This window comes from Notolepis coatsorum, assembly GCF_963971535.1.
Source record: "Notolepis coatsorum genome assembly, chromosome: 19".
NCBI lineage: Eukaryota > Metazoa > Chordata > Actinopteri > Aulopiformes > Paralepididae > Notolepis > Notolepis coatsorum.
Window position 1 is genome coordinate 22,482,784 of NC_140183.1, and position 13,440 is coordinate 22,496,223.

Sequence of the window (13,440 nt, forward strand, 5' to 3'; positions counted from 1 at the left end):
AGGAGAGGGGGAGGAGGAGAGGGGATGGGAGACACAAGGAGGAGAGGGAGGATGGGAGACACAGGGAGGAGAGGGAGGATGGGAGACACAGGGAGGGGAGGGAGGATGGGAGACATAGGGAGGAGAGGGAGGATGGGAGACATAGGGAGGAGAGGGAGGATGGGAGACAGAGAGGGGGGAACAGGGAAGAGGAGAGGAAGGATGGGAGACATAGGGAGGAGAGGGAGGATGGGAGACACAGAGAGGGGGGAACAGGGAAGAGAGGGAGGATGGGAGACATAGGGAGGAGAGGGAGGATGGGAGACACAGAGAGGGGAGGGGGAGGAGTGAAGAGGAGGAGGATGGGAGACACAGGGAGGGGAGGGGGAGGATGGAAGACACAGGGAGGAGAGGGAGTATGGGAGACAGGGAGGAGAGGGAGGATGGGAGCCACAGAGAGGGGGGAACAGGGAGGAGGAGAGGAAGGATGGGAGACACAGAGAGAGGAGGGAACAGGGAGGAGGAGAGGGAGGATGGGAGACATAGGGAGGAGAGGGAGGATGGGAGACACAGAGAGGGGAGGGGGAGGAGTGAAGAGGAGGAGGATGGGAGACACAGGGAGGAGAAGGAGGATGGGAGACACAGGGAGGAGAAGGAGGATGGAAGACACAGGGAGGAGAGGGAGGATGGGAGACATAGGGAGGAGAGGGAGGATGGGAGACATAGGGAGGAGAGGGAGGATGGGAGACACAGAGAGGGGGGTACAGGAAGAGGAGAGGAAGGATGGGAGACACAGAGAGAGGAGGGAACAGGGAGGAGGAGAGGGAGGATGGGAGACATAGGGAGGAGAGGGAGGATGGGAGACACAGAGAGGGGAGGGGGAGGAGTGAAGAGGAGGATGAGACACAGGGAGGAGAAGGAGGATGGGAGACACAGGGATGGGAGGGGGAGGAGGGGAGACACAGAGAGGGGGGAACAGGGAAGATGAGAGGGAGGATGGGAGACATAGGGAGGAGAGGGAGTATGGGAGACACAGGGAGGGGAGGGGGAGGAGTGAAGAGGAGGAGGATGGGAGACACAGGGAGGGGAGGGGGAGGAGGGGAGGGGGAGGGGGAGGATGGAAGACACAGGGAGGAGAAGGAGGATGGAAGACACAGGGAGGGCAGGGGGAGGAGGGAAGGGGAGGGGAGGAGGATGAAGACAGGGAGGAGAAGGAGGATGGGAGAGGAGGATGGGAGACACAGGGAGGAGAAGGAGGATGGAAGACACAGGGAGGGGAGGGGGAGGAGGGAAGGGGAGGGGAGGAGGATGGAAGACACAGGGAGGAGAAGGAGGATGGGAGACACAGGGAGGAGAAGGAGGATGGAAGACAGGAGGATGGAAGACACAGGGAGGAGAAGGAGGATGGGAGACACATGGAGGGGAGGGGGGAGGGGAGGGAGGCCGTGCAACAGTACTGAGCCAAAATGCAGCTGCATGAGACATGTCCGATTCAGGATAGTGTGATATATTATTATACATCTGTGGTATATTGTTATCTGTGAAGAAGATGTGTTATATTCTGGCTTGTTGAAAATAGGTGCATTTGAGGAATAATTATTTCATAGCGTGTCTATGCATTTTTTGATTGACATGTGTCCTTTTTGAAAATATGTCTGCAAAATAAAATTAAGTAGAGAAATAAATATTCAAAGGAAGAGACATTTGAGTGTGAGATGTAAATGTATTATTGCATATTATCATGTAGTAACATGTTGGCTGTTTGTTTAGTTAAGGGTCATTTTGGAGGAGCAATCACCAGAAACGATGGAAAATGTAGCTCAGTTGGTAAATGTAAATTAAATAATATCAATGAATATATAGCTAAGTGAAAGAAAATGTATTAAATAACATGTAAGGAATTTTGCTGAAATTAACTTCTAACCTGTAATAACATAATGACACACTGAAATGCTTATAAAATAATATATATTAAATAAATAGGAGAAAATCATAAAAAAGGTTATTACAGGTTATAATGGCTATAGTCGCGTATACTGAACTGAACTTTTTTATTTTTGTATATTATGTAATAATATTACATAATATACAAAAATAAAAATGAAATAAGTAGGCCTACACATATTATGTGTAGGCCTACTTATTTGTAAATATATAAATAAGTAAATATATATTTGTAATATTTATAAATTGTACATTTTCGTAAATACAGCAATATATTACTTATGGCTATAACCTAACTTACAATAAGTGTTTTGTGGTTGATAAGTACTTTATTTACATATTTCAAGCGAGGTCGGGCTGCATGGCATTGTCTCGGTCACTGTCTGTCCTTGACGCCTATTGCGAAACAATATGACGACGAGTCACTAATAGGTTATATTGAATTAATCAATATCTCTCTGGGTCGTCATTTCCACACGCTCATTCCACCCGAAAACGCAGGCACAATTATTAGGCATGGACTCTCCCTCATTCTCTCTCTCTCTCTCTCTCTCTCTCTCTCTCTCTCTCTCTCTCTCTCTCTCTCTCTCTCTCTCTCTCTCTCTCTGGCGGAACGCACCGGCGGTGATTTGAACCTAACTGTCAACCCGCCGCTCGATAATGAGGATCCGCCAGACGTTCCCTCCACTCGGTTTAGCCCGAGTCATATCATCAGATTACATTTCACCACAGATATATTAATGTGCATCCGACCTCAAGGATATCCAGCCAGGTCTGGGCCATAATCACGAAAATCGAGGGTTGGGGGATAATAATCTCTCTCATCAATATGATGGGATGGACTTTATTATCAATATAATTAACAGCAAGCGAGCCACGGGTAAGGCCTCGGCTCTAACCGAGCGCTCTGGTGACGGGGAGCTCTCCGTGGTCCTGTCAGGTTCACTCCGGCGTCTGCGTGCAGAATATAGTGACGCACTGAAACACCGCGGAGATGGGAAGAGATTGGGGCCTAATGAATAACCGAATGCGGGTCAAAAAAACGTCACATTATTGGTACATTCGATAATCTGAAGGTTCAGTACAAACTCCATAGCTTGTGAACATGCAGCATTTCTTTTTTATGGAACTACAATTAACTAAAACGAACTGGTTATATGGGTGAATTCTTCTAGAAGTGTCGTGTTATAACATCACACTGGTATTCAGACAAGACGGGAATTCTCCAATTTAGACTGCATATAAATGGGCCTACTTTTGATTCAACCCGGTGATCTGATCTACTTAGACACATACAAAACTACAGAAATATATCAAGCCAAATGCATGCATAAACATATATTTGGAATAGCTTTATTTTCAATCATGAAACATATCCCTTTATATTTTTTTCAATCAAGGTTAAGCATCTATTTATATACGCGTTCACTGCTATGAGGTGTGTTTAGCAGAAACAACGTTGCATATCAAATTAGGTCACCAGCCCTATCCGCAAAAAGGAAAAAGAAAAACCCGGTTTAATTCGAACATCGTATTTTTTTTTTTTTTTTTTTTTTTTTTAAGATTCCCATATCCACTTCCAGGCGGCAAAGAAAACGTTTGGACTTGGTTGAAAGTAAACCGGTGACTCTCTTGTCACTTTCTGCATAATTATGCTTTAAGTGCCTAAATCCCAATTAGGGTCGGCTGACACGCTGCCCCTCCTCGCATACATTGCTTCGGAATGAACTTCACAAATAGACGTCGCGCTATAAATGCACTCGACGGGCAAAGAGAATCGAATCGAGTGACAGTTTCTTTCTGGGGCGGTCGAGTGAGAAAAGGTATGAATTTATAAGGTACACCGAAACATTTCAATTCAGGCGAACTTCACACGCCTTTATACGCGTCCCCTCATGCGAAACGAGTGAGTTTAAGTTAGGGAAATCACGGCTGAAAAGCCAAACTTTGGAGAGACTTTGAATACTGAAGTGGAGCAGCCCACTTTTTTCTTCTTAAAGAGAGCGTTTAGAATGAGATGCATGAACAGCGTTGAATCGGTCGCCACTTATTTCGTCACTCTCTAATGCGATTTTGAATATTAGTCTGGGTTAAAATCCCAATCATGTCATCTGGTGGGACTCCCATACAAGTATAATTACTATTCAAACGGGCCAGTAATGTAATGTCCCACCTGCATCGACGCAGCTGGTCCGGCCTTTGTGTCGCTTGAATCTTCCCCGAGTTTTAAAAAGACGAGAACGTATACAAGACGCAATAAATATCATATATCTTCAATTGAATAAAATCAGGATAGACTGCACATGCGTAGAGGAAAAAAATAACCTTCTGTCTATTTGCAGTTTATGGTGTCATGACTCATGAGAGTGTCAAGATTATTATTTTATATTTTGTTAACAAAATACACGAATTCAGACTGCTTGAAGACGGAAATTTAAGACTGAATGGCTCAGACTGAATGCGTATAATAATATGTTACCGAAAGGTCAGCTGCCGGCCTTCGCTGCTTTATAAGAGACTGGAGCTTATAAAGAAATAGCTAAATGCAATTTATAAAACGTGGGATTTTATTTAATTGTATTTATTTATTTTGAAGAAATAAGCAAGACAACGATTGCCTTTTCTTTTCTTTTTCTTTTATGGTTCGACATAAAAACGTGTTTTCTTGTGCAGCTCGGAGGGGTTTTTAAAGTCCTTTGAAACCAATTCGGCAGTGCACCCCTGGTACTCCGGACAAGTTCGGGCGCATGAATATAGATCCCTGGTGGGGCATTGGTCCCCGTATTTATCGCGTCGCTTTGCAAGACAGGTTGTTCCTCTATATTCATGGCTCATTAATGGCCCCAACCAGTTAAATCAGGACCCCACCATTTGGACAGTGAAGCCGGAGCGCTGGCAGGGACCGGGCAGAGTGAAATGGGCCAAGCCGCGATAAAAACGTCACCCTCTGCTCAAGCTCCGATTCTTCCATGGTCATTATTTAAGTTCATTAAAGCGACGCGAAGTTCATTTAAGAGAATAGCACTTGTGGAATGCTGTGATTGACTCCGCAATATTGTTCTCGAATAAAGATCCGACCATGTAATTAATGTGTCTTTTTAAAAGGCCGGGACAATGCCGCCGGTCAAGCTATTTAATTTCATTTAATTTTCCATCCCATTTGCCTCGAACACTGGTTTCAGTTTGACACCGAGCCTTTTGACTGCTCTCCGTGCTTCAGTGCGCGCATTGGAGCGAGATTCACCCTGGTACTTTTAGAGGCTTCGCGAACAGAAAGGAAATGTCTCCCTTTCCCCCCTCGGAGAATAATTAATTTCACTTGGGGAACTACAGGACTTTGAGCCACAGGATGGGAATTGAGGATGGGCCGGGGCTGGTCCGCTGGTGTGAGCGATTTGGAGGCCGAACCGGTTATTCCCGGGTGGATGGGAACCAGCCACGAATGGCAACACGTTAATAAATAACCTTCCCGCACAGCCGGCCTTAACATGCGCCTATTGATGAAATTGTTCGCGTGTCGTTCACGCTCTTTGACTCGTGAAACAGAGAGCGGAGAAACCTCGCAGAATAAACCAGTGGGATACCTCTTTAGAGAGAGAGAGAGAGGGAGAGGGGAGGGAGAGAAAGAGAGAGAGAGAGAGAGAGAGAGAGGGGAGGGATGGAGAGAGAGAGGGGTAGAGAGAGAGAGTGAGAGGGAGGGAGAGAAAGAGAGAGGGGAGGGATGGAGAGAAATAGAGAGATAGAGAGAGAAAGGGGGGAGACGATTGGGTGAGAAGAGATGGGAAAGAGGGACTCTGGGAGAGAAAGAGAGTGGGGGAGAGAGTTGGAGAGAGTGAGAGAGAAAGGGTGTGCAGAGATAGAGAGAGAGGCAGGGAGAGAGACTGCGAGAGAGAGAGGGAGAGAGAGAGGGAGAGAGAGAGAGAGAGAGAGAGGGAGAGAGAGAGAGAGAGAGAGAGAGAGAGAGAGAGAGAGAGAGAGAGAGAGAGAGAGAGAGAGAGAGAGAGAGAGAGAGAGTCAGTCAGGGCAGAGGTTAGCCAGACATGTTCATGGCCTGAATTTATCGCCCACAGGTTGTTGTTCTCAGTCTGTTCAGGCCTCCAGTCAGATCATCAAAGGGGTCAAACGCAGTTTTAAAACCTGCGGCCACAATGCGACTGTCAACGTGACTCCTCTTTGGCCTGCGACGACAATAGGACACCCCGCCCTTATGGCCCGCACGGTCCAAGCTGCTTATGGAATGAATACCAATGAACATTCAGTTATTAATATTCGACTCAATTAATTCCGGAATTAATTGTATCCAACCGGTCCTTAACGGAACCGTCTACCTATACGTTATGACGTGTTTTTACAACATGACAACATACCATTACATAGCATAGCATAACTTAACATAGCATAACATAACATAGCATAACATAACACAACATAACATAACACAACATAACATAATATTAAATATCACCACTTTAATTCAGCTATAGCTCACGCGTTCGTTTTAATGTGGTTTCCTTTTTCCTAGAATATACAATTATATTAGGCTAATACAAAAATTAAATAAACATTAAATAACTATTATGCATATAGATATTAAGGCTATTGTTTTATAAACACGGTGACAAGAGAGCCTTGAAATCGGTGATTTTTCATGTACTCGTGACATCATAGCAGAAATGTCGGGGAAGACAAGAAACACATAAGTGCGCATGAAACGGTAAAAGACGGTGGCGTTTATTTCCAAGCTGTTGCTATTATTATTTTTCTCCCTCTGGTGGTTCCTCCCGTCGAGTACCTGCCTCGTCTCCGCCCGGCACACGCCGAGAGTCAATAGAAGTTAACAAGTCCTCTAAACATTCCTGCTCCTTTTGTCAAAGTATGAAGACAAAGAGTAGCGAATAAAAGTGCTTTGAAGTACATAAAACCCCAGAAGAAGGCCAAGCCAAGTAGATTTAAAGTAGTCACCGATTTAAAAAAAAAAAAAAAAAAAAAACGATCTGAATGGGAACAATGAAAAAGGGGAGAATTTATGGAGAAATTATACAGTGGATTTGTCAGTTAAAATATCGGAACTGTCTCGGGGACAAAGCCTCGCGCAGAGGATTAATGGTCGCTCCAGACCTTTGATTCTACAGCCTCTTTTCTCCGTCCTTGACAAATTGGATTTTGGGGATGGGAAGGTCGCCTGGCCATTGTCTCTTGACCGTTTTGGAGCAATTCATTATGTGCGAGGGTGAGGGAAAGCCTCCATGTGACCATACCGCGGCCCGTTCACTCTGCCCACAGCTGGTGAGAGAGCCAAACTCTCTCACACACACACACGCACACACGCACACACACGCGCGCGCACGCACACACACACACACACACACACACACACACACACACACACACACACACACACACACACACACACACACACACACACACACTCCCTCTGCTCGTCCTTGCGCGTTAACGTGCCGAGGGGGTACCTATCCGCTCCATTAGAAAAGCAGGCTCACACAGGGCCAACGCGTCACTTGGCGGGCGGAGGTTGGCCTGTCCTCATCTCCCTGACTCTCCACTCACTCACTCACTCAGTCAGTCAGTCACTTAGTCTCGTCTCAATCATCACCCTCTTCTTCTGGGGTTCTTCATGGTTCTGGTCCAGCCGCACACAGAGACAGCCATGCAAGCCACACGGGCGTCGTCCACCACCGTCGCGGTGTTCGCGGACTGCAGCGTCCAGGCCGGTCTGCGGATAGGACCGGTGCCCGGCGCCTTTAAACTGGGGAAGTACTTGTCGGACCGCAAAGAAGTTGGAGCTAAGAAGAAGGTAGGAATAAACTTTAATTTTTATTATAATTTTTTGTTTTTATTTATTTATTTATTTTTTTAATCTACAACATCTTTTCTTTATTATAATTTGTTGTGTGACAGGCCTTTGGTCAACCATTCAGGGGAGGCATCGAATAAAGACCGAATACATCATGTTCACTTTTACCGATTCATCATAACCTGAGAATGCTAATATTTAGATATAGCAAACATTTAGGCTAAATAATCACATGATTTTGTGAGCATTATGACTATATTGTTGTGTATAGCCACCATGTAGGCTATTTAAAAGCTGCACAAACCGAGTAAAAAATAACCCCATATATAGTAAAATAAGCGTGATTGATCTTATCGTTTCCTTTTACTGTAGCAGGATACAAAATAAACCGAATAAGAGTGGATATTTTCTATATTTCAGAGCAGAGCTGTCAGAGTCCATTGGGCCTGTGGTTATTAATTGGTTTGTGCTGTCAAGTTGGAAATAATTGAGTTATATTAGTGGGACGACTTGTCAGTCTGAGCCTCTACTTAACCGCCCTAATGGGCGACCTGGGAGCTGCTGGGTGGGGATTCATGCCCTCGAACCGCTTCACATTTCACTGCCTAGTGGGCTAGTTATTCCAATGAGACATTTAAATGTAATGTAATCCGGCCACGGGAAGATGCCACTGTGCATGGCGACCGTAGCCCCGAGCTAGGGGGAAGATAACGTGATAATGCTGAAAATCAAGCAACATATTTGAGACAAGTCTTGTTTACATCCTTAGTCGAAATAAACGTCCATGTGAGGATTATTTTTAGGCAGGCTAATGCAAATAAAACAATGTGACCTATATTTTCCAACCTTATTGAATCACTTGTATCAATCTAGTTTAATCCTACATTAATGTATAATAAGCTATCGGAGGTAACTATAACGCGTTATAAATACACCCTCGTATTGTCCAGGCTGTCGACGGCGGTGATTGATGCTTGCGTCTAAACGCACGGCCCGCGGCTATAATGTGCGATCATCAGGTGCAATCTCTATGTCAAATGTCACGCTTCAGTCTTTAATTTGCTCGAACAGTTTAGAAACGCTTTGACACTCCTCAAATTCGTTTCCCATATCAACCCAATTAGGGTTATGTGTCATTCTCCTCGGTAAATTATCACCGCGGCCTAACAGAGCGGATAAATACGTCCTAAACGGGGCCGTGATTGTGTTGCACAGCTCCAGGTAAACCAGACGACTGAACAATATTTAGGCTATCTGACATTAATTCACGTGTAAAGAATGACCATTTGATGGGTGTTTTGGATGAGTGCAATACATACACATTATTGTTATTGTTTTTTAATCCAAATGCAGTCATGTTAATCTTTGGAAATAGGGTTGTTCGTTGTTTGTATGGGGGTTTAATGGGGGGGGGGGGTGTCTAATCCATTGAGATATCGGAAATAAAATAATTGTAATTCCTATATCGATGACCATTTCGTGTTCCTGCAGATTCGCGTGGTGAGGGGAGAGTTCGTGGATGAAGCGGGCTGCCCGGCGGCAGACTGGACCGGTCTGATCCGCGCCGCCAGGAACAGCCAGGAGCAGAACCTGGAAGCCGTGTCGGATTTACCTGGTGGGCAGGTGAGATTCCACTCCTTCCAACATATGTAGAGATTTAGTTAGCTATATGTGAAATTATTTTCAATGAAGAATAAATCGTTAATGACACAATGGTTTTCTCCATTAGATTTTCTACCGAGTACTGAGGGAGATCCCTGCCGGAGAGGAGCTGAGTGTGTGGTACTCCACCTCTCTGGCCCAGTGGTGCGACATCCCGACCACCGCCACGCCGACGCACGACGAGAAAGGTTAGCGAACACACTTCACAAAATGAATCCAGCGTCGGGTTTCAGTTCAGTCAACGATCAACTCTAGAACAAAAAGATTTTGGGATAAATCCAAAACATGATATATGATGGGCCTTTTGGCTATACAGATGTCTCCCTGCCATCGACATGTTGAGAGGTGCATCACTGCACACATTTAAATGGCTGTCGATAATCTGATGTTCCACGGTTGGCTTTGACTGACTGAAATCAATAAAAAAATATTTAAATCCCCAAATCAGTACAATGAATGGTGTTGGTTAGGAAAGTTCGTTTGATTGTTATTTAATTAGGCTACTATCATTATGATATGCATGATGAACTACAGCAATAGGCTAACAAAGTGATTGGAATAGATGTTTGAACATTTTATTTATATGATTAGTCTATTTGGAGTGGGCGACATGTCGGGCTTTTATTGCGAATTACAAAACCTATTAGCCTACTTTATTTAGCTATTATTATATGTCTTCATTTTTTTGTCACCAGGCTGTGGCTAGTGGCTATATAATGTTTTCGAACAATCGAATTGTTTGGGCTAACAATTACAATTTGGCGGTATAGGGCTTGGGGATTATTGTCTATCGAATTTATAATCTTGCCAGGCCACCCGCTAAATAGGAATAATCCGATTTAAAGAGATTCATATCAACATATTAGCTGTGGTTTAGATTCAGAACCCTTTGGATACTCTGTAATTACTTGGTTAAACATTAGAGCCTCATAATATTCAACATGTACCATTATAATAACAGACGCTAATTACAGCAGTTGGAGCTTGGATTAAATCAGCAATTATAAAAACAGAGATGTACGTGTCTCATCGACGTAGATAGTGATTCACTCGCGGGACAAGAGGTTAACAAATGTCACCTCGTCATTAATATTCATGTATTCAAAAGCAAATAAATTCAAAAAAGGTGCTTCACGGTAAATTAGCTGGCTGCGTAAGGTATTGTTGCCTAATGAATGCTAACTTTTATGTGGGATGTATATTGCCCTGATTTGCGGAGGAGCGCTGTGTTGTGTTGCGCTCAGGCCAAACACACCGCGAGGTCCTTGACATACGCTTCCTATTATTATAGTCAACAGATGGGCCAGCGCCATTGTTTCTGCGACTTGCGATTTCAAGCCACAGCTGCTGTCACTTCCACGGGAAAGAGCACAGGGAGAGAAAGTACCATATTCAATGCCTTGGTTTCAGAGCGCCAGATTGGACGGGGCGTTTGCGCTTTTGATGGGGGGGATAATAAACAGTCTGTATGAGGATTACAAAATCATTACATGTATATTAACCTCACATTGTTCAACTGGTGTTTTTGAGCAGGCAGCCCAATCCTATAACGGTTTATTCTCACTGAGGACTTTACACGAGGATATGGACCATATTCATTCAGATGATAACCAGTTTAGAGATAACCAGTTTGTTTTGAGAAGAAATACTCTACAAAAATAGTTACAACTGCTTGAATATTGTTATAATATTGATACAATATTGATCAGCCCCCCAAAAATTACGCTTTGAATCAGAGTGAACCATCATTATGCTTCGTTGTGGTAAAGGTGGTGGGCGAGTAACGCACATCTAATTTCTACAGTTTTACTCAATACTATATCATACTTTATTTAGATTCTTCAGAGGTTACCCTCTGAAAAAAATATTTATACTCTGTGCACCTTTAATTGTACCCTTGCATTTTATGCACAGGAAATGTCACCAGCATTTATTCACGAGATTATATGAATAGAACACACCACTAACGTCGTGTTTCCCGCTCTTTCTCCAGGTGAGGAGCGTTATATCTGCTGGTACTGCTGGAGGATATTTAAATACCCCAACACGCTCAAAGCACACGTCCATTTCCACTGCGCGCTGAGCAATGGGCGGGGGTTCGTGAACAACGAGCAGGCCAGAGGTACGGAGAACTTCAGCAGGTCGCCCAAGACCGGAGACATCCCCAACACCTCGACCTCGCCCAGGAGCGGCCACAACACGTCCATCTCAGACTCTAGCAAACGGGCCGTGTCCTCCTCGCCGTTTCTCATCAAAGCGGGGCTGTCAAAGAAGGTCAGCGCCGAGGAACAGGACAGGGCCCTCGATATGAGCGTCACCTCGGTCAGAAACCACGGACACCTCCTCGGCCTCGGCGCCACGTCATCGGCGCTGAGCAACATGGGCTTCCATCCAGGCGTGCGCTCCGCCTTCAAGCCTATGGGGATCTCCAAGGTCCCGGCGGCAGACCCTTCCAGAGAGCAGCCCAGCGGGAAGCCTAACGGAATAGGATTCGGTAAACCCGTTGGGAACGTGAAAACCACGCGACCCGCGACGAACGAGTCGCTGAACGGGGGAGGGAACCATCCTCCCAAATGCGTCCATCCTATGGACTCCGCGTCTTCGGTGGTGCCCTGCGCGAACGCCATCCGGGGTTTCCCGCTGATGCCGCACTTCGAGGAGACTTCGGCCTTCAAGCAGGTGGAGAGTCGGCTGCACAACGGCCTGTCTCCGTCCCGCTACCCGCAGATGCCCTCCGGACTCCACTTTGAACGCTTCTCGCTTCCTCAGTTTGATGGCGTGAAACCGTACAGCGGTGACTGCAACATCCCCATCATGCCCTTCACGGTGTACAACGGAGAGCTCCTCTACAGTTCACCTTATTACCCGCTGAAATTCCACTTCAGCAACCTGCTGAAATACCCCGAGTCTATGTCCTACTTCGGCGCGCCTACCCTGAACCAAGACCTCGGCTCCATCACCAACATCGACCGGGAGATAGCGATGCACACGCGGCAACTGTCCGAGATAGCTGTGGAAAAGAACCGGGCGAGGCTCGACTCGGTGCCCCCCTGCAGCGCGGGGTCGGGAAAGCCCAAAAAGGGACACTTGTGTCTGTACTGTGGCAAGCTGTACTCGAGGAAATACGGACTGAAGATACACATGAGAACTCACACAGGCTACAAGCCCCTGAAGTGCAAGGTGTGCTTCCGGCCGTTCGGCGACCCAAGCAACCTGAATAAGCACATCCGGCTGCACGCCGAGGGCAACACACCGTACAGGTGCGAGTTCTGCGGCAAGGTGCTGGTGCGCCGCAGGGACCTGGAGCGCCACGTCAAGTCGAGGCACCCGGGACAGACGATCAAGAAGGCAGGGGAGGACAAAACGGGGGACGCGTTCGAGGACAACGGTCAAAAAAACAGTGACAATGACAGTGACGTCGACGTCTGCTTCACCGACGACCAGAGCGACCACGAGTCTAGCAAAAATAACGATTGAGATTTTTTGTTTACAGACTGCTCATTGATATGGGTTGGGTGAAAGGGTTAAAAATAGTAAAACACATTTAATATACGTTTTTCCACAGAACAAGATATTTATTATTTAAAAAAAAGAAGAAAAAAATAAAACTATACTGAAATAATAGTCTAATTAATTTTTTGTTTGGGATTTCATCAGAGGGCCCGTGGTCTATGTTTTTTTCCGTTCCTTTATTGTGAAGAAATTGGCTATAAAACGAGGAATCGACAACACAATCCAAACTGTGTCAGTTGCACTTTAAAAACAGCGAGGCCATATTCCAACAACCCACTTATAGCTCAGTTATATAATGACGTAATCGAATTCATTGCCATGCTTTCTTCGTTCGGATTGATCTGAATCCCCTTAAAGCCACTGTACGACACTGTACTTAAATTTGCACTTTTTTTTAATACCGAGGCATGTTGTTCTATAAGAAGCAGCAAGCAGCACCACATTTATTTAAGGATCTTGTTCTAGCAAATTACGGATTGCATTTTTAAATAGTATGTAAATTGTAAAGTATACGATATTTCAGTTCA

General features: G+C 45.4%; 1 protein-coding gene across 1 annotated transcript; it reads left to right on the top strand.

The window, feature by feature from the left end:
* Positions 1-7,558: 7,558 nt before the first annotated feature.
* On the top strand, positions 7,559-12,877 carry prdm13 (PR domain containing 13; the record flags this gene model as incomplete). The annotated part of the gene is made up of 4 exons (XM_084336296.1): positions 7,559-7,738; positions 9,230-9,361; positions 9,468-9,588; positions 11,394-12,877. 4 exons carry the CDS (start codon positions 7,559-7,561, stop codon positions 12,875-12,877), a joined length of 1,917 nt encoding a protein of 638 aa, XP_084192422.1.
* Between the last annotated feature and the right edge of the window lie 563 nt (positions 12,878-13,440).